The 20,467-nt window shown below is 54.2% G+C and overlaps 2 protein-coding genes across 9 annotated transcripts; one reads left to right on the top strand and one right to left on the bottom strand.

The window, feature by feature from the left end:
- Positions 1-1,458: 1,458 nt before the first annotated feature.
- LOC122384483 (RING finger and CHY zinc finger domain-containing protein 1-like) lies at positions 1,459-19,363 on the bottom strand. Of its 4 annotated transcripts, none has more exons than XM_043371908.1 (6): positions 19,215-19,363; positions 7,565-7,849; positions 6,995-7,150; positions 5,309-5,491; positions 3,700-3,892; positions 1,459-2,732 (listed from the first exon to the last, which is right to left on the bottom strand). In XM_043371908.1, the coding sequence occupies exons 1-6, from the start codon at positions 19,260-19,262 to the stop codon at positions 2,593-2,595; spliced, it is 1,005 nt and encodes a 334-aa protein (XP_043227843.1). In that variant the 5' UTR covers positions 19,263-19,363; the 3' UTR covers positions 1,459-2,592. The 4 variants fall into 4 exon arrangements, with proteins under 4 accessions (XP_043227843.1, XP_043227842.1, XP_043227845.1 ...); XM_043371907.1 differs by lacking the exon at positions 19,215-19,363 and adding an exon at positions 16,227-16,589; XM_043371910.1 differs by lacking the exon at positions 19,215-19,363 and adding an exon at positions 14,450-14,589.
- Positions 15,620-20,391, top strand: LOC122384485. 5 transcript variants are annotated; one of them, XM_043371912.1, is made up of 3 exons: positions 15,620-15,668; positions 17,229-17,505; positions 18,332-20,391. In XM_043371912.1, exons 1-3 carry the CDS (start codon positions 15,639-15,641, stop codon positions 18,484-18,486), a joined length of 462 nt encoding a protein of 153 aa, XP_043227847.1. In that variant the 5' UTR covers positions 15,620-15,638; the 3' UTR covers positions 18,487-20,391. The 5 variants fall into 5 exon arrangements, with proteins under 5 accessions (XP_043227847.1, XP_043227851.1, XP_043227849.1 ...); XM_043371916.1 differs by having other exon boundaries at positions 15,662-15,708; XM_043371914.1 differs by lacking the exon at positions 15,620-15,668 and adding an exon at positions 16,837-16,896.
- The last annotated feature ends 76 nt before the right edge of the window (positions 20,392-20,467 follow it).

Here is a 20,467-nt window from a genome sequence, read left to right on the forward strand (position 1 = left end):
CTCGGTCTCGCCGCCGCCCCAGCCGAGGCCGTCCGGACACGACACAGTCCGGCGGAACGAGTCGGAGCCGGGTGAGCCGCTGCGGCCGCGGCCGGCGCGCAGAGTGCGGCGCTCCGAGCGGCGCAGTGAGGCGTGACGCGCCAGGCCGGGCTGCTCCAGCGCCGGCGACGAGCCCACGCTGAGCCCCGTCTCCCAGGAGCTGCCCAGGCCGCTGGAGGTGACGTCGTCGCCGGCGCCCGAGGCCGGCCGCTCGGCGAGCCGGCTGACGCGCGGGTCGCGCGGCGGCCGCTCGGCCACCGACGGCGGCGGGCTGGAGGAGCCGGCCCGCTCGGCGGCCTCCAGCGCCTCCGGCGGCCACTCCACGTGCGCCGAGCGCTTCTTACGGGTGAACCGGATCCTCAGTCGCGGCAGCCTCCGCTTCTTTTTCTTGGCGGCCTCCGGCGGCGGCGGCGGCGCAGGGTCCGGCCGCTCGGCGACCCCTCGTCTCGGCTTGGCGACGAAGTTGGCCGGTACGTCGATGGCCCTCTCGCGGGGCAGGCTGAGGGTGGAGCCATCCCCGCTGTCGGTCCGGGAGCGCAGACTGACCTGGGACCCTCCGAGGGGCGCGGCGCGCGGCGTGGTGCTGCGCCACAGACGCGCCTCGTCCCTGCCGAAGTTGTACATGCCGGCGGCGGCGGCGGCGAGCGACTGATGTGGGCCCGAGGGCAGGGTCGGCGCCGGCCGGGCCGCGGACACCACCTGTAGCACAGCTGTTCGGCCGGCGAGTGAGGCCCCCTCACGGCCGGCGGCGGCTCTCGCGCGGATAGCGCCGCTATCGGGCCGGTCCGGGTGGCGAGTCGGCGGCGGGCCGCTGCGTCGGCAGCTGTGCGCCCGCGCGCGTCTCTCACCTTATATGGACTGTGGCCAGGGGTGTACGGTTGTACACAGGTGTCAGTCAGGTCTGAGTGAGCCCTGACGGCCCGGATCGATCGGAGTCAGCGCCCTCGTCACCCAGCCGACAGGCTTCAGCGCGAGCCGCGCGACACAACACGGCGGGATTGGCGCGAGTACGCCGCTGGGCGAGAGTAGGGTGGCCTCTCAGCGCTCTGCTCCAGTACTGACACTGGAGACAACTGAACAGGTTCGCACCTGACTACAGAGTGGCTGTATCGCTCTAACTCCGATACCGTACATTGTAAAACGTAAACGTCAGCACAGAGAGATAGGTGCATTGGTCGGAAGTGAAGCCAAACTGCTCGATTCAGCAGCGGGGACAGAGTCCAAGGTCCTTCCCGAGGTGTGGCCGAGTCACAGCCATTAAGATATCACCCAGGCCCTGAGTCATATACCGGGAGGTCCATATCGCCCTGAAAGGAATACCACATACTGGTCGGTGGTGAATCTTGCGTTTTTTTTTTTTTTTGCCATGCTGCCACAGCTCTTCGGTCGATTGGTCACGACTCTAGCTGAACAGAGAGCTTCCGACTCATATATTTATTGTCAGGTCGCTCGAGATATCAGTTCACATTGCATACAACTAAGGTGCATAAAAGTACAACTAAGGTGAATCGAAAAGCGAAAACGACCGATTTGACGCGTCATCAAAACAAACACGCAATAGTCAAGTACGGTGCAGTGCAGCCTCTGCACCGACAAATAAAACCGTCCGCCCCGGGCTGGGGCGGGGGAGTTGGACCGCCGCGGTGCAAAGGCCTTAGTGGCGCTCACTGAGACTCCTAGAAGCTACCAGACAGGAAAAGAAACCAGTCCAAAAGCACAGGCAGTCCAGGACATGCGGTGCTAGTCACAAAGGCAGTGAAACGGCCAGAGAAAGGGGGAAAGACGGCGATAGAGGGGAGAAACCGGCCGTCACCAAAACAGCTCCGTCCAAATCGTCATACACATCAACCAGTGCATAATTTGCCGTCAATAAACAGATCGGCCTCGACCGGCGTCCGAGACCCGGCGACGAGCTCCCGCGGTCCGCGGGCCGCCGCGCGGCGGCGCAGGTCACTCTCAGAAAGCCCTGGCGGCGGCGCCGGTGCTGCCGCCGCCGGGCCGCCCGGGCAGTGACGAGCCCGGTCCGCCCGGCGCGCAGACACCCCCCCCCCCCGCTCCGACACGGCTCCAAGTGTGCCGGGCCGACCCGACGCCCGCGGACGTGACCGGGACGTCCGCCGGCGCCCGGAGCGGCCCGGGACTCTCACAGACGCCCTGAGAAGTACACGGACGCACGGGCGCGCCCGGAGGCGCCGCACCGAGGCGGGCGGCGGCCACCCGTCAGCCGCTCCTGGCGCCAACACTCCGCGTCATATACACCTTAATATCAGCGCACGTCGTCGGCCGGGGTCGGGGAGAAGACGCCCCAAAGGTCCCGGCGTGACTGTGATAAACGGCAGGCCGGCCCCTCAGACTCGGCCACCACTGGCGCTCTCAAAAATCCACCACTCGCCACTCTCGCTAAGCTAATTTACCACTAGTCACTACTAAGCCACGCTCTAGCGAATACCAGCTATAAATGTATCTGTTTCTGCGAGTGGACCTCCGGGCCGGGGCGGTCAGCGGCCGCTCCTCGGCCGGGCGGCCGGCGCGGTGACCCCGCGCCGCCGGCGGTCAGTGCTGCTCCTCGGCGTCGGCCGGCTCGTCGGCGGGGGCGGGGGCGGGGGCGGGGGCGGCCGGCGGCGGCTGCACGACCGGCTCCGGCTCACCGTCGTCATCGTCCAGCTCACTGAACGGCACCAGCTCACCCTTGGCTGAAACGGAGCAGACAAATCGGTCACCTTTGGCCGCAACAGAGAACGGAGCCAGCTCAGCCTGAGAACGGCACCAGCTCACCCTTGGCTGAAACAGAGTAGACAGATCGGTCACCTTTGGCTGAAACAGAGCAGACAGATCGGTCACCATTGGCTGAAACAGAGAACGGAGCCAGCTCACCCCGAGAACGGAGCACAGACAGACCTGTCACCATTGGATGAAATGGAGCTCAGACGGGGACCCAGTCAGATGGTCGCGTCAGGCATCCGCGAATACCAGAGGAAGACGAACAGGAGGCAAGATAATCCAAACAAACTAACAGCTGATGGCAAACAAGATAAACAGAAGTTGCAACAAAGACGGAGGCAACCGGAGACGAATAAGAACAACAGACACAAAAAGGAGACTCCCTAAGCAGGCGAGGTTCCAATGAGAGCACACTAAGATCACTGTCCCCGCGTTGGGACTTGAGCCATTACCTACTTTTTGTGAATCATTAGAGGAACCGATGATCAGAGGACGTGAGACCGTGCTGGTTACTGATGAGTAGAAAGGATACAGATTCGTAAACATCGTAACTGGCCCAGTACTCTAGAACCACGCGAGAGTCGCCACGCGCCAGACCAGAGATAGAGCAAAGGTCGTATAACCTAAACAGTGAAAGGGCTGCAGCGCCCGCAGCGTCCCCTTCCCACAACACACCCAAAACAAAACGCGTGCCGACCCACAGCCCCGAATAGCTCACAGAGTAGAACACATGTGTAGCACGTGGGCCCTCTGCTAGCAATGCCGTCCAGACGGCGGGACATTAGGCGCTTACGATTACCCGGAACGGCAGCCGAGTACAATGACGTCACATACTGCGACACTCCAGTGTGTGACGTCACCCATCTCGAACTCTCCGCGAATAAACACTGTCGCGCGCGGGGGCCGCGTCTGTGACGTCGGAGGCTGCGCGTGGCTCACCGTTGCGCTTGTAGAGCGGGCCGTCACCGCGCGCCGTGTTATACGAGCCGCAGCCGCCGCACTTGAGGCCGATTATGTGGAACGGCGCCACTGACTTGGTCTGGCAGTCGTTGCATAGGATTTTTGCGTAGCAATTCTGGTACCTCTCTGGCATCTGGGTCTCGGCTACCTCTTGGTCCAGCTTGGACCAAACCTGGAGAGGAGAGGAATGGGCAGTCAGTGTGCGTGTCTCGGCTATCGCTCCAGCTTGGACCACACCTGGAGAGGAGAGGAATGGGCAGTCAGTGTACGTGTCTCGGCTATCGCTCCAGCTTGGACCACACCTGGAGAGGAGAGGAATGGGCAGTCAGTGTGCGTGTCTCGGCTATCGCTCCATCTTGGACCACACCTGGAGAGGAGAGGAATGGGCAGTAGTGTGCGTGTCTCGGCTATCGCTCCAGCTTGGACCACACCTGGAGAGGAGAGGAATGGGCAGTCAGTGTGCGTGTCTCGGCTATCGCTCCAGCTTGGACCACACCTGGAGAGGAGAGGAATGGGCAGTCAGTGTGCGTGTCTCGGCTATCGCTCCAGCTTGGACCACACCTGGAGAGGAGAGGAATGGGCAGTCAGTGTGCGTGTCTCGGCTATCGCTCCAGCTTGGACCACACCTGGAGAGGAGAGGAATGGGCAGTCAGTGTACGTGTCTCGGCTATCGCTCCAGCTTGGACCACACCTGGAGAGGAGAGGAATGGGCAGTCAGTGTACGTGTCTCGGCTATCGCTCCAGCTTGGACCACACCTGGCCAGGGGAGGGGTGGAGGGGACAGTCAGAGTCCACAAACACCCCACCATGACACGGCTCAGTGTATCACAGTGTCAATTCACTGACCCTATACACCGCTGACAGGGGACAATTAATGCTCATTCACCGACACTTTTTGCCTAATATCAACCCAGCTCATGTGAACTCATGTGGAGCAAAGGAAAAGTGATAACGACTAACGAGACAAGACGACAAAAATCGCCATTAAAATCGGACGATGATGAAAAGCACAGCGCGATCATCTGTAAAGTGACAGCTCACGTGCCACCGATCCTCCAATGCCATATTTGGGGCGGTTCAGTCAAGCACGGAGCGGCCATCACGTCCCACTCAGCCCCAGTACGGAGCTCATCGGTCAAAACGTGGCCATCTGGTGCGTGTATCATACATAATGCATATGGACGGCCGGCGTCTCACAGCACCAGTCCTCCTCGCATCGAGACTGCCCGCCCGCTCACACTGACACCATCCAGCAGCTCTCACAAAGACATCCTGCTCTGACCGACTCCGCTCACCGGTTCTCACCAACGCAGTCACATTTCGCCAGCCCCGTCACCCCAATACTCTCACCAGCAGCACACCTCACACTACGACTCCCAGTCAGTTCGCTCACCCGTCCTCACCCGGTCCCTTGAATCCTCCCCGCTCTCCCCCGTCCTACCCCACCCCCCAACCGTCCTCAAAGGTCCCACCCACCCCATCCCCTCCCCGTCCTCACCGGTCCCACTCACCCCCCTAGCCGTCCCCACCGGTCCCACCCATCCCTCCCCACTCTCCCCGATTCCTCCCGTCCCCTCCCCGTCCTCACCGAGTCCATTTTGAACATGGCCACGTTGCAGGTGGGGCAGGCGTAGTAGCCGCGGTCAACCAGCATCCGGAAGCACGGCTTGTGGATCATGTGTCCGCAGGGCGGGATGTGCGAGGAGATGCGCGACGTGTGGATGTCCTCCATGCAGACGGCGCAGTTGGTGCGACTCGCCTTCTCCACACACTGCCGGGGGGGGGGGGGGGGGTGAGTGTCGTCAGGGGGGTCACACTGCCGGCGCCGAGAGACGGGGTCAGTGGGAGGGCAAAGGGAGGGGGAGGAAAAAGGCAAGGGCGGGGGTGAGCTGGAGAGCACACTGGGAGTGGGACGGGAGGCGGAGGGTCGGGGATCAGTTTTAGACAACAGAGGGATGGATGAAGGACCCAGTTATAAGGGGGGGGGGATCAGCGCTACAACGGACCAGGGGTCAGTGTTGAGCACAGGTTTAGGAGCGGAGCGTGTGTAGGGTCAGAGCACACAGTAGGAATGAGAAGATCAATAGGACGGGGAGGGAAGTTGGAGTGGAAGGGAAGGCGGGAGGACACGGTCAGAGGTACACGGGACCGGGAGGGGCGGCGAGCGGTGGGTGACGCGGCGGGGCGAGGCCGGGTCAAGGTACAGATGGGATGAGCTGTGATAGCTGTCGATACTCGATACACTGACTGGGTCCGATAAGTGATCATGTAAAGAGCGCGGGTTATCAGCAGCCAGAAACTGAACAGCCCTGTCTGGGTTGGGGACAGGTTTGTGCTACCAGGGGCCATCGAGGAAGGTGCAATCGTCTGCTGATTTAACCGTCGCCGTATCAGGATAACTGGTGACGATGTTGATCACCATGCAGACCGGACCGACCACTTGAGCAGGACAGAGATCAGGGCGGTTCGCCGCACGCAGGAGGAAGTTATGTCCTCCGGCACCCCTGAAAAAGTAATTTGCCAGCAGCTTATGGACTGGGTGGGTGACTAACTAAAGCCGTGAGGTTCAATGATAAATCGGCAGTGATCAATGGACATGAATGTTGGCGATTGCAGCGCTATCAGATATACCGCAGAGGTACGAGCACCTGACAACAGGCAGACTTTGCTATTGTACCTCATGCACTCTGATCAAAGTAGGTGGACGTGTCAAAGTGGCCATAGCTTAAACTGCCCTGAACATACATATCCGAGACCCAAACAATTACCAGCAGACTGCATTAGTAACTGATCTGAATTTAAACAGAAAATGGACCAGCCAGCTTTTGCCATGATTTCAGCCTCCCATAAGTCTCAGTTTTACTTGACATTAATAGGGTTTCAGCCAGCGCCGCGGCGGCACGGCTCTACGCGGGGAGCAGCGGGTTGTGGTCCCGCCGGTGAGACCGCTACCTTGTGGTTGTCGCGCAGGTTGTTGGGCCGCCGGTGAGACCGCTACCCTGTGGTTGTCGCGCAGGTTGTAGCGCCGCCGGTGAGACCCCTACCTTGTGGTTGTCGCGCAGGTTGTAGCGCCGCCGGTGAGACCCCTACCTTGTGGTTGTCGCGCAGGTTGTAGCGCCGCCGGTGAGACCCCTACCTTGTGGTTGTTGCGCAGGTTGTAGCGCCGCCGGTGAGACCCCTACCTTGTGGTTGTGGCGGCGGGTTGTGGTCCCGCCGGTGAGACCCCTACCTTGTGGTTGTCGCGCAGGTTGTTGCGCTGCCGGTGAGACCCTACCTTGTGGTTGTCGCGCAGGTTGTTGGGCAGACACATGTCGCAGATGTCGCAGTGGTAGAAGAGGTCCCGGCCGCCCACCCGGCAGATGCCACACCCGCTGCAGTGGTACTGCTTCTTGTCCTCATCGTCGTACAGTCGGCACACGGCACAAAAATACTGCCCAACACACACATTTTAACTGTTCAGTCGGTACACGGCGCAAAAATAACATCGTGTAGACACATGGATGTCAGACGGTACAGTCGGCACACGGCGCAAAAAAAACTGCCGAACAGACAGACACATCAGACTAGGGTACAGTTGGCAGTCGGCACACGGCTAAAATACTGTCGAACACACGGATACAAAGAATGCACATAAACTGGTCGTGAAAAAAACTGAAAAACACAGCAAATAAATAAAAGTTGAAAGGCAAGACATGAGAAAAGAAGTCCATCAATGGTATTGATATTGACATGCTTCACGATACAAAGATCAATGTGTACTGTATGTATCGCTGTCTGTTAAAATGTAGAACCTATCATCTCGCACGTCTCCGGTCGCTCTGGGCCGCCGTCACCCGACACTCACCTGGGCTAGAACAATATCACAGTTGGTGCAGGTCTGCAGGATGCCCTGGCGGTGGCCGCACGCGGCGCACACCACCTCGCGCACCGTCTTACGGTCCAGCTGGTGGTCCTCGACCTCGTCGTGGCAGAAGCGGCACGGGTAGACCTTGTCGCAGCAGGGCGCCACCAGGCGCGCTTTGCGCCGGTAGTGTTTGCAGCCGTAGCGCTCCGAGCCGCCGGCCGGCAGCTCCTCCACAGAGCTGTCCGACGACTGGTCGTCCTCCATTCTGGACTCCTTCTTACGCCTCTGTGGGGGAGGGGAGAGATTAGGTCAATCAGCGGGTGGTGGGTGGGGCGAGTCAGTCCGTACCGTGACCCGGCGTCCCTGGTAGGGTGAGCCAGCCATCTGTGGGGGCTTACAACTCAGTGATCACGATCGAAGGATGACCAGCAGGGGAGCATCAGTCAGAGCAGCATTGTTTTGCTTATATTCTCAGCCAAGTGGTGCATTTGCTCGCTGATAATTAATGACTTCCAGGCTCTAGCCATAAGAGACATACTGCTTGCAGAATTTGTCACATCTCAGAAAGAGTATCATCCCTGCAATGAGACTCTGCTGTGATCACCTAGACCACAGCTTTCTGGGTCTCACCCAATACACACAGATTACAGCAAAGTCAAATTATAGGGCTTGTTTCTAAAGCAGACATATTTAAGAAGAAACATATTTGATAATGCTACTGGATATTCACAGGTTTGGTATTAGGTATCCAAAAACCATAGTATTTCTGGAAGCTGGAAGCACCATATTAATGATGTAGAAACTGGTAGAAACATATATGAGGGGCGAAACCAGGACAAAGGTCAATTCTAGAGCAGGGCTGAGTGCTGACTGCTGTGAGTGCTGAGAGCAAGATAGGTTAAAAGAGATCAGCAAAAGGTCAACTAATGGTAGGCTCAAGTCTAGCCTGTACCTCAGATGTCATTTTCCTAATTTCCCTCCACCATTCATCACTTTTTTTTTGCTCTATATCCATCATCAAAATGAACTGGCATTTGATAATGATAAAAGGAGTATGGAAGAAAAGAAACAGTTTGTGCAGCATGTGGAAGTTAAGAAGTAGAAGGCAAAAAAGAGCTCAATACTGTACTGCACCTCTAACCAATTCATAGCGTGATAGTTTTAGGTTTTAAAAAGAATAGGAGGAGCCTTTGCTAAGGCAATTCCTCGAACCCATCAAGTCCAAGTCCAAGCCCAGCCTCATATGTAAAACATGACAATGTCCACTAGCTCTTCCTGGTGCTGAGGCTATTAGCCACCAGTGCACAATGCAGTACAGGTTTGGCATGGAAGCTGCAGATGCAATCGACCACCCCAATGCTGTACAGTTGTACTCCACTGGCCCAAAAATTTTGTACTCCACTACCAGAACAAAAAAGTGAAATTCCAACCCTGCATGGAACAGCAACTAGCAAGGACTGTACCTATGGGCCCAATAATAGCTTTGTGCTATACAACTATTCTAAGGGGTGTTCACGGGCACCGCACACTGCTGCGTGCGCTGTGTGCGGTGCGTCCAGCAGGCGTGGGGGTAGGGGATGGGTAGGCGGCTCTGACGTCACGGCTGCGTGCGGTGGACGGTCCGCTGTGGCCAGTCCCGACCGGCCACAGCGGTCGCTGTGTGCGGTGACGGAAGGCTGACGTAGGGACGCAGTGGGCGGAGCTTGGAGGCTGTGTGCGGTCCGACCGCACACAGGGTCCGTGAACAGCCCTCTAGTGTAGCATTACTCAACAATATAATGCATATAAGACTCAACAGATCATTCATAAATAATTGGTGTTTAATCACAGTTTTTACCACCAAACAACACTTTCTCAACTTTAGAGCAAAATATGTAGATCTTGTTCAATACAGGCTGAAGCAGATTTCCAGCCTGAGCCTTGCTGATTGCTGAAGTAGGCTGGTGCAAAATTTCCATATCAACTGGTGCAGCTCTGACCTCATTCTCCCATGCTTTGCACTCTGGAATTTGCTGATGCCTGACATCAATGGTCCTTATCCATCAGCAGGAGCAAAATGGTGCAGCCTGAGATGGCCAAGGTGGTTAGCAGTATGCAGATACAAATGATTCATCACAATTTCTGATCAGCCACCAGCTGTAACAGTAAGGAGCAAGAGCACATTAAGAGGTAGGTACTAGGTAGGCACCTAGCCAAGAACAACAACAGGATAAAGCAGTAAGCAGTGTAAGCACCCCCACTCTTTCTCTCGTCTTTACTCACCCTCCGAGCCACCCAGAGCCTATTTTAATGGAATTTTACTGGGGGGGCAACCTGGAAAATTGTCTTTAATAATCCATTAACCCTCGCCCGTATTGGTGTTTTCCAGCTGCGAACGTATAGGTCCGTTGGACCCTCCCCCTTGCCGTTTCGCCCCTGATCGAGCCAGAGCTTCGCGGAAAAAAAACGACCGTGCTGCCCGTGATGACAGTAAGCCGATGATACCCAATTTTAAGGTCCTAGGTCATCGGTTGACCTTCCAGGTCAGGTCAATGACCCAAACGTCGGGAAAATCGTAACCTGTTAGAGCGTCGTAAAGGGTGGGTGCTATGTTTTTTTTTTCGGGGAGCTGATCACGAATATCATGTTAGTACTTAGTTATCATCATAGATGATGTCTTCATGCATTCAGGCCAGGTCGGGTCAGGTCAGGCTCAGGTCAGGTCAACCAGTAAGCGTTTTGCCGGGTATTCGTAGTAGGTGGCAACCGCCTCTGACAGTTTCGTAACATGTTACGAAGGCACCAAAACTACTTCGTAAATGGTCAAATGGTTGCTAAATTCGAATTCAGCTAAAAAACTAGCCTAGAAACGTATAAAACTCGAAAATGTGAACCGAGGTCATCAAAGGTAAATGACCTGACCTGACCTTCCGGTGACCTTGACACCCACCCTAATGCATGGGAGCAACATCATATCCCATGTTTGAACGTTTGAAACCACGAAAAGACTGCAAATGCGCGGCTAATGCCAGGCGACATATGCAAACGCGCGGCTAATGCCAGGCGACATACGCCGAATCGCGATCCCGGCCAAACATGGTGCCATGGTGCTAGGCCGCCAGTGCATCTGAAAGAACTGTGGTGCCCCTAACAAGCCTGAGGTTCTAACGACAGGCCCATGGTGCCCCTGACAGGCCCATGATACCCTTGCGAGGCCGGTGGTGTCCCTGCTAGGCCGATGGTGCCTCTGCTATGCCGCTGGTGCCCCTGGGCCCTGACAGGACTGTAGTTCTCCTGACAAGCCTGGAGTGTCCCCGACATGCATGTGGTGCCACTAACAGGTCCAAGGTGTCCCTGCGAGGCCGCAGGTGCCCCTGTCAGGCATGTGGTGTCCCTGCTAGGCCTCTGGTGCCCCTGACAGGCCTGAGGTGCCCCTGAAAGGACTGATGGTGTCCCTTGGCCCTGACAAGCCTGAGGTGCCCCCGACAGGCCCGTGGTGTCGCTGACAGGTCCGTGGTGCCCTTGCTAGGCCTGTGGTACCTCTGGCAGGCCTGTGGTGCCCCTGGCGGGTCTGTGGTGGTACCCCTGACAGGCCCAATGTGGTGCTCCTGCGAGGCCGGTAGGGCCCCTGGCAGGTCTGTAGTGCCCCTGGCAGACCTATGGTGCTCTTGCTAGGCCGATGGTGCTCCTGCAGGCCTGTGGTACCCCTAAAAAAACTTGTGGTGCCCCGGACAGGCCCGTGGTGCCCCTGACAGGCCCAAAGTGCCCCTGTGAGGTCGATGGGGCCCCTGGCAGGTCTGTGGTGCCCCTGGCGCAGACCTATGGTGCTCTTGCTAGGCCGATAGTGCTCCCAGTCCCAACAGGCCTGTGGTGCCCCTGACAAGCCGGTAGTGCCCCTGGCAGGCCTGTGGTGTCCCCGGGACCCAAGGGGGCGGGGGGGGGGTCATGACCCATATGACCCACCCTTGGATCCACCACTGGTCATTACTTGCAGACTGACTCATTTGACATCCATTGCAAAACAAGTCACAGTAGTATGTTTGTTACCCTGTTCCTGGCGGTACACATGGAGGTCCCCGCTTCAAAATTAGTTAATCCCTATAATATAGACATCATTCTATAGAGAAACTCATGTTTAGTAAGAATTATGTGGTTTCCAGTTATCTGATCGATAATTTTAAGAGCAAAAGCTAACTAATCGTATTCTTAGGGAGTGTCTAAAAAGCAGACGAGATTAGCAGACGAGCCCATGCTCAGTAACTACTGGACCGATTTTGATAATTCTTTTACCATTCAATAGCAGGGAACTTACATAGGTGCCGTTTTTCGTTTTTTGGCGATTGGTTCACTCTGACTGGACCAATCGGACCAAAATGGTCCAGAACCATACACCCCCTTAAAAGCAGACGAGCCCATGCTCCGAAACTACTGAACCGATTTCGATGAAACCTTCACCATTAGACGCGCCGTGGTCTGAAACGGTGCCGTTTTTGATACTTTTTTGATTGGTACACTCTAAGTGGTCCAAATCGGTCCAAAACCCCTAAAATCTGTTGCAGACGAGCCCATGCTCCGAAACTACTGGACCGATTTCGATGAAACCTTCACCATTAGACGCGCCGTAGTCTGAAACGGTGCCGTTTTTGATAATTTTGTTATTGGTCCACCCTAAATGGTCCAAATCGGTCCAAAACCCTTAAAATCTGTTGCAGACGAGCCCATGCTCAGAAACTACTGGACCGATTTCGATGAAACCTTCACCATTAGACGCGCCGTGGTCTGAAACGGTGCCGTTTTTTATAATTTTTTGATTGGTCCACCCTAAGTGGTCCAAATCGGTCCAAAACCGCTAAAATCTGTTGCAGACGAGCCCATGCTCCGAAACTACTGGACCGATTTCGATGAAACCTTCACCATTAGACGCGCCGTGGTCTGAAACGGTGCTGCTTTTGATAATTTTTTGATTGGTCCACCTTAAGTGGTCCAAATCGGTCCAAAACCCCTAAAATCTGTTGCAGACGAGCCCATGCTCCGAAACTACTGGACCGATTTCGATGAAACCTTCACCATTAGACGCGCCGTGGTCTGAAACGGTGCCGTTTTGGATAATTTTTTGATTGGTCCACCCTAAGTGGTCCAAATCGGTCCAAAACCGCTAAAATCTGTTGCAGACGAGCCCATGCTCCGAAACTACTGGACCGATTTCGATGAAACCTTCACCATTAGACGCGCCGTGGTCTGAAATGGTGCCGTTTTTGATAATTTTTTGATTGGTCAACCTTAAGTGGTCCAAATCGGTCCAAAACCCCTAAAATCTGTTGCAGACGAGCCCATGCTCCGAAACTACTGGACCGATTTCGATGAAACCTTCACCATTAGACGCGCCGTGGTCTGAAACGGTGCCGTTTATGATAATTTTTCGGTTGGTCCACCCTAAGTGGTCCAAATAAGTCCAAAATGCCTAAAACCCGTTTGTACTTTGTCAGAGTCCGGATAGATTTCTGCAGCACAGAGGTGCCCCAAACCCATTGTCATGCATTTTGTTTTCCAAACTAGAGCAAAAATGCATGCTAATTGGGCCTGGGGCACCTCCGCGCTGCGGAAACCAGCGCATCGGTTGACTACGTGAAAACGTATTTTTGGGCTGTACTTGAACCGATTTGGACCACTTAGGGTGGACCAATCAAAAAATTATCAAAAACGGCACCGTTTCAGACCACGGCGCGTCTAATGGTGAAGGTTTCATCGAAATCGGTCCAGTAGTTTCGGAGCATGGGCTCGTCTGCAACAGATTTTAGGGGTTTTTGACCGATTTGGAACACTTAAGGTGGACCAATCAAAAAATTATCAAATACGGCACCGTTTCAGACCACGGCGCGTCTAATGGTGAAGGTTTCATCGAAATCGGTCCAGTAGTTTCGGAGCATGGGCTCGTCTGCAACAGATTTTAGGGGTTTTGGACCGATTTGGACCACTTAAGGTTAACCAATCAAAAAATTATCAAAAACGGCACCGTTTCAGACCACGGCGCGTCTAATGGTGAAGGTTTCATCGAAATCGGTCCAGTAGTTTCGGAGCATGGGCTCGTCTGCAACAGATTTTAGCGGTTTTGGACCGATTTGGACCACTTAGGGTGGACCAATCAAAAAATTATCAAAAACGGCACCGTTTCAGACCACGGCGCGTCTAATGGTGAAGGTTTCATCGAAATCGGTCCAGTAGTTTCGGAGCATGGGCTCGTCTGCAACAGATTTTAGCGGTTTTGGACCGATTTGGACCACTTAGGGTGGACCAATCAAAAAATTATCAAAAACGGCACCGTTTCAGACCACGGCGCGTCTAATGGTGAAGGTTTCATCGAAATCGGTCCAGTAGTTTCGGAGCATGGGCTCGTCTGCAACAGATTTTAGGGGTTTAGGACCGATTTGGACCACTTCAGGTGAACCAATCAAAAAATTATCAAAAACGGCACTGTTTCAGACCACGGCGCGTCTAATGGTGAAGGTTTCATCGAAATCGGTCCAGTAGTTTCGGAGCATGGGCTCGTCTGCAACAGATTTTAGCGGTTTTGAACCGATTTGGACCACTTAGGGTGGACCAATCAAAAAATTATCAAAAACGGCACCGTTTCAGACCACGGCGCGTCTAATGGTGAAGGTTTCATCGAAATCGGTTCAGTAGTTTCGGAGCATGGGCTCGTCTGCTTTTAAGGGGGTGTATGGTTCTGGACCATTTTGGTCCGATTGGTCCAGTCAGAGTGAACCAATCGCCAAAAAACGAAAAACGGCACCTATGTAAGTTCCCTGCTATTGAATGGTGAAAGAATTATCAAAATCGGTCCAGTAGTTACTGAGCATGGGCTCGTCTGCTAATCTCGTCTGCTTTTTAGACACTCCCTATTCTTACCACGATCTCGGTGGAGCCGCACGACGGTCTGTTGTCAACATGTCAATTGTTGTTAAATACCATTACGCAGAAATGTAGTATCTTCATAAAACCCAACACACTAGGGGAACTGTGGGAAACCGGGGTTTTGGGTGGGGGGGGGGGGGTACTATTTTTATGAAAAATTGATAGATATACACAAATAATTTTGGAAATACGGTTCTGTATTTTTAATTTTTTATAGAAGAGAATTCGGTAATTTTCTTTTTCGGTAAAGCGCCTCACGAAATGCGCCAGATCTGTCGACGAATGATAGCGACTTTTCTGAAAAAGTCTTCAGAAATGTTTCGTTCGTAAATATTTTCGTTCGTGCATTTTCTTTATTTTCGTTTTTTGGTCCGTGCACTTTTTTGTCTGTACATATTTTCATTCTTCGTCCAACATTTCTTCGCCTGTACTGTACATGTTTTCGTCTGTGGCCAACTCGTGGCGAAGCAGTGCAGTGCCGAAGGCAATGCCTTAGGAGAGATTACAGGCAATAGTAAATCAAATATTTTTAGGTTAAATGGTTATGTATCTGGCTTTGAAGCCTGATGCATGACCACTTAACCTGAAAATATTTGATTTACTATTGCCTGCAATCTATTCCTGCAAGTAACTATTTCCTTATCCGGTAGGCAAAAATCAGTAGGTTAGGTTAGGTTAGGTTAGGTTAGGTTAGGTTAGGATTCCCGGTAGGCAAAAATCAGTAGGTTAGGTTAGGTTAGGTTAGGTTAGGTTAGGATTCCCGGTAGGCAAGAATCAGTAGGTTAGGTTAGGTTAGGTTAGGTTAGGTTCCTTAATGCCTGGTAGGCAAAAATCAGTAGGTTAGGTTAGGTTAGGTTAGGTTAGGTTAGGATTCCCGGTAGGCAAGAATCAGTAGGTTAGGTTAGGTTAGGTTAGGTTAGGTTTCTTTATGCCTGGTAGGCAACAATCAGTAGGTTAGGTTAGGTTAGGTTAGGTTTGGTTAGGTTATGACACCTCTTTGAATTTCATCGAGTAATAATCGCTTTCTCAAATTTAAAGTTGTCCGCGCTTTAGACATAACAATTTGAGAACCTTGGTATTGTTTGTCATTTCTGGCTGCGATAAAAAATTGTGCACGCGAAACGCATCTGATATTTTTGCAGCCTTGATTGTTTATAAATGGTGTTCATCCGCCGTAACCAGCATGGCGTCAGCGTCGGTTGCGAGGGGTAAGGTATGTGGTGTTTTGGGGTCAATTTTGCCAGCTTTAAATGGTAAGCTGTTGCATTTTACTGGCAGGGAATGTTAGATAGTTAGATTATAGGATGTTGTGATACTAATTGGATTCATATAATTAAAACGAAAACGCTTGGGGACCTCCGTGTTTCCGACCCTGTTCCTTTATGCTCATTTTTAAAGTGGGCAAATCTCGACAACTGGGGGGGCAATTCTGTTGAGTGCGGGGGCATTTGCCCCCCCAGTTAACATGTTAAAATAGGCCCTGGAGCCACCAACGGGCACAATTGAGGTCAAACATGTGTTGAAGCAATATATTTCAGGCAAGGCTAAGCACTAGCTAAAGATCAGTGAAAATATGCTGACAAATACACACCCTCCTAGACAATGACCTCCAGACCAGCTGCCAGGGCTTCAAGGTTGTCCACACCTTTGAACATTTGCCTGCCTCATACTTATAACCCCTTAACAATTTGAAATTCATAAACTACCAGAATCACTTTCAATCCCAAGGGTAAATAAACATAGGGAGGAAACTAGGTCACATGCCACATACCACAAAACGTTGCCCAAGTTTCCCATCCTCGGCTCTCGAGTCACGTCTCTGAAATGCAGCTGGCGTCTTGAGCATTTTGCGGAGGCGTTGCCAGTTGCGGAGGCAAAGTTCGTGGACGCGTTATATTACGTAATAAAAACTTTGTTAAGAAATGTTTGCCAACAATTACTTTTAAACGTAATACCATGTCATTTTTATGTTACATAAATTAAAAATATTGTGTAAAAATTTGGTTTAATACGGGTTTCTGAAAAAAATCTAGTAATAAGCATCATCAATCTGATAAACAAAGCAAATATCAAATGGGAATATTTTCGATGTAGAGAAACCAGCTGATTTCGAAATATAGAATATAAATGACGTCTTATAAATCATTGGCATAAATTTTGTTCCAAATCTATAAGCAAAATACAATTTTTGATATTTAATGAATATATTATTAACCAGTTTGCAGTATTTTTTATGTTAAACAAATTCGAAACAAAAAATTTGTAAATACGTCTTATAAGACGTATTTACATGAACATCTATAAGTTCGTGATTCAGCATTCAGCATTGCCATCTATAGATGGCCTTGGCCAAAAAAGAGGACAGCCAATTGGAAAAATTGAGAAAAGGGAGAGAAAAGTAATTACTCGTAAAGTGGAATATGACCGCGGTAAAGTGAAAGGTTAATTTCATGTAAAATGCTTGAAGAGGAGTTAGCGGTTGGAGCTAGTAGGAGAAGAGGAATGTATAACAACAGCCCCCCAAAACATATCGAGCAAGCGCCAAGCGGCCGCCCTGCGGCCTGCGCCGAACAATTCAGCCACCGCCATGCGCTGAATTCGCCCGCATGCGAAGTTATGCTGGACGTGCGCTGAACTCTGGCCTCTGGGCCCTGTGCAGGGCGCAATTTGGAGATCTCGTGGCAATGTACCTTGTTTTGCAGTGTTAGTGTCACATGTCTCTAAAATTGACCCAGACACTGACACACTGACTGACCCACTCCCACTGCCACAGATAATGGCGCGGTTCGACTGTCCGGCCTATAAGCTTCTGGCCGGAGATCTGCACGGCAGCCAGCCGGTTGAGTCCTCCGGCGGTCAGCTGGTGGAGTCCTCTGAGTGGCGCCTGGCCGGCGGCGGGGCACCGCGGCAGCTGCGGCTCGTCTGGCTGCAGGGCGAGCTGAGGAACGTCAGCGCCGACTACGACAGTGCGGCGCTGGTGGATACCTCCGGCTCGGTGCTGCTGACTGGCTGCACGGCGGCGCCTGGGGACCCGCACTGGATGGAGGACGGTGGGTGACCGGGCGGGGACCCACACTGGATAGCTGAAGATGGTGGCTGACGAATTGAGACTGGCACGGCTTGGGACCAATAACGGATAGAGGTATGGGATGAGATTGGGTGGGTGATGGAATGGGGATGGGACGGGGCTGGAGCTAGATCCCGGATGGAGGATGTTCGAGAGAAAACGCACTGACGGCAGCGCGCTTCGGGCTTGGGTAAATCTCGCCACCCACGGCACGTGGTCCACCTGATGCACACATGTGCAATGACCATTGACCGGCCCCGTCAGCGACGCGACGATGACGGCGACACGGCTCCGCCGGCGCAACGGCGCCAGCGTCGTACGTTAACGATCTGTGTGCAACTGCACTATGCAACTTATAATCAAGAAATTTACATCTATTTTCGAACACTTTTGGTCCTCAAGGTGTCTGGTGACGAAATGATCTGATGAAATACGCAGACACGAACTCTGAGCGAACTACTCGATTCGCATGAACTGAGGGATAGGGTAAGGCTGCGTGGTCCTGGAGGACGGTGGGCTGATGGACGGGATGGAATGGGCCGGACGGGAGACTGAGAGAGACCCTGGGTCGAACAACGGGCAACGGGCATTACGGGATCGGGGTGGGTCAGAAAACCGACATTGAATGTGGATGCTTCGATCTACGAGACCATCGTGTGCGGTGTTATAGGTTGTTGTATGGCGTTGCCAGTACGGGCAGGCTGCTACTGAATGGCGGTGAGAAAGCTCACGCATTGCTTCTGTGTTGTCAGGTCGCTACTGAATGGCGGTGGGGGAGCTGACGTGTTACTCCTGTCATGTGTTGACAGGTCGCTACTGTATGGCGGTGGGGGAGCTGACCTGCGGCTCGCCGCCGCAGCTGAGTGTTATCAAGCTGGCGCCTCTGCCGGAGGTCCACCGTCAGATGTGGGAGCTGGAGGTGCGGCACGCGCGCGCCCACCTCCTACACTGCGCCGCCGAGTGATGGACGGCCGGCCGCCGCCGGACGCTCGGAGGGACGCTGAGCTGTGTGATGGGGACGGATCCCTCACCGGTGGGTCAGATGGACCACTGGGCTGGGACCAGCCGCGGCCAGGACCCAGAACTCAGCCGGGCAGACCGCGGGTTAGTCCGGTGCCTGCACCGCTCAGAGCTGTGATAGGAGTTGCGTGGGAACGGTGGACCAGTACTGGCAATAAAGGGCGACGTATCGGGTGCGAATGGGCACCTAACCTGGAACTTCCATAAGGAATCGTGACATCGTGTTTTGTTTACAGCCAGCCAAATGTGGGCTCAACTTTCGTTGCACAAAGAGACATGGAACGTCGGTTGGCGAAGTGAACGGCACCTGTCAATTCGTGGTCCGGAATTCGACGCCAAGCTTGTCATTCCGGCTGTTGATTTATTGTCGCGTGACAGTACTCAGTACTGTTTTGGAAATGCGGCCCTGGTGACTGGAAAAGTGATTAGGCACGACACTTGTCCATCGAAGGGTGGCTCTATTTACCGGCTCCAATGTCGCCCTGCGCCGGTGACGCAGGCAGAACCATCCAGAGCGGCCGCCGCACACAAAGACAACACAAAGAGACTGCGACCGACCGGCCGGGTGCCAGCAGTTGCGCCACTCTGGTCCAGTGATGTGCTGGGAGTCTGCCGAGCCCCGCCGCTGCGGCTGTACCGCTCCGTTGGCGTCACTCCGTCCAGAACACTCACCTGTAGCTCGAAGACGACCTCGATCAGCCGCTGGAGCGAGGGCACCATGATGAGGCGCGCCGAGCGCCGCTGCCAGCGTCACCGCCACTGCCGGCGCACCGTCTGCGGTCCAGGAGCGAGCGACCGACCGCGGCGCTCGCGCACGTGCTACGCCGCCGCGTCCGTCCGCCGCCGACCAGAATAGACGACTGGCGGCCGGCCAGCGGCCAGCTGAGCGCCGCCGCAGCTGCGCGCCGCCGCCGGCCGCCGCAGCTCCGGAGCTGGCCGAGCTGCGGCGCGGAGCTGCGCGGGGGGAGGGCTGAGACTCCGGGGGGGAGCTGGGACCGTCGGCCGGTCGGTGTCGCCAAAGGATGGGGTGTGACAGGGGGAGGGAACTGACTCATGGCCTGGAGTGAGTCACTCTCGACAGAACGGCCGCTACAAATTTACTCTGCCGTCAGCCGTGAAAGCTAACCAGCTTTGTATCGGAAGCGGCGGCGCGATGTATCCTCTCTTCTCCGTCTGCGCTGCGGCTCAGCTAAACTGGTTCCCCGGTTTGATTGATGCGCTACCGATGTCCAGTCATTAACCGTGTCTTTTATGGTGATATTTTGGTGACGCCATTACATAGTTCTAAGTAACAGGGACATTGTTGGTCCGTTTTCCGGCCTGTGTCGACGTTAGCCGTCATTCGATAAGAGCGTGAGCATATTATCGATGATCCTCTGCCCATTTCCATGCGGCCGGATCCGTTTCGAGTGAAATGATCCACTTTCTCTGGGCACTTGTGTCCGGTGTCCTGTTTTCCTGCCGAGGCTGACGTGTTCTCTTCTATCGGCTGTCTCCGTCCTCTCCCCCCCCCCCCGCCCCGCTCCTCCTCCCCGTCCCGGTTTGTTGCTGCTGACTGCGGCGCCCCGTCCCTGTCAGGTGTGTGCTGTCACTGACGGGCTGGGAAGTTGGAGCCGGTGACAGCCGTCACACTCTGTGACAGGCGCGCGCCAGCTGTCTCACAACCGTCATCTGCCAATTGGCCCAGGGGTTAGATCGGAAGGGACCTGATACGGCTGTGAGTTGTGTGTGATCGATGTGGCGTGACTGTGAACTTGTGCGTAACAAAGGTTGTGTCAGTGTCTCAGTGATTCAGTGATAATGACCCATGGCGGTCGAAGCGGGATCAATAAACTCGTATTGATCACCACTTGTGTCGAGTTTCCTGTTTAATCCGTGTCGTATGAGTGTCTGTCCCGTCCCTCCGCTGCCGTCCCGCCCTGACT

The sequence above is a fragment of the Amphibalanus amphitrite genome, unplaced genomic scaffold (genome assembly GCF_019059575.1).
Source record: "Amphibalanus amphitrite isolate SeventyFive unplaced genomic scaffold, NRLGWU_Aamphi_draft 000191F_arrow, whole genome shotgun sequence".
Classification (NCBI taxonomy): domain Eukaryota; kingdom Metazoa; phylum Arthropoda; class Thecostraca; order Balanomorpha; family Balanidae; genus Amphibalanus; species Amphibalanus amphitrite.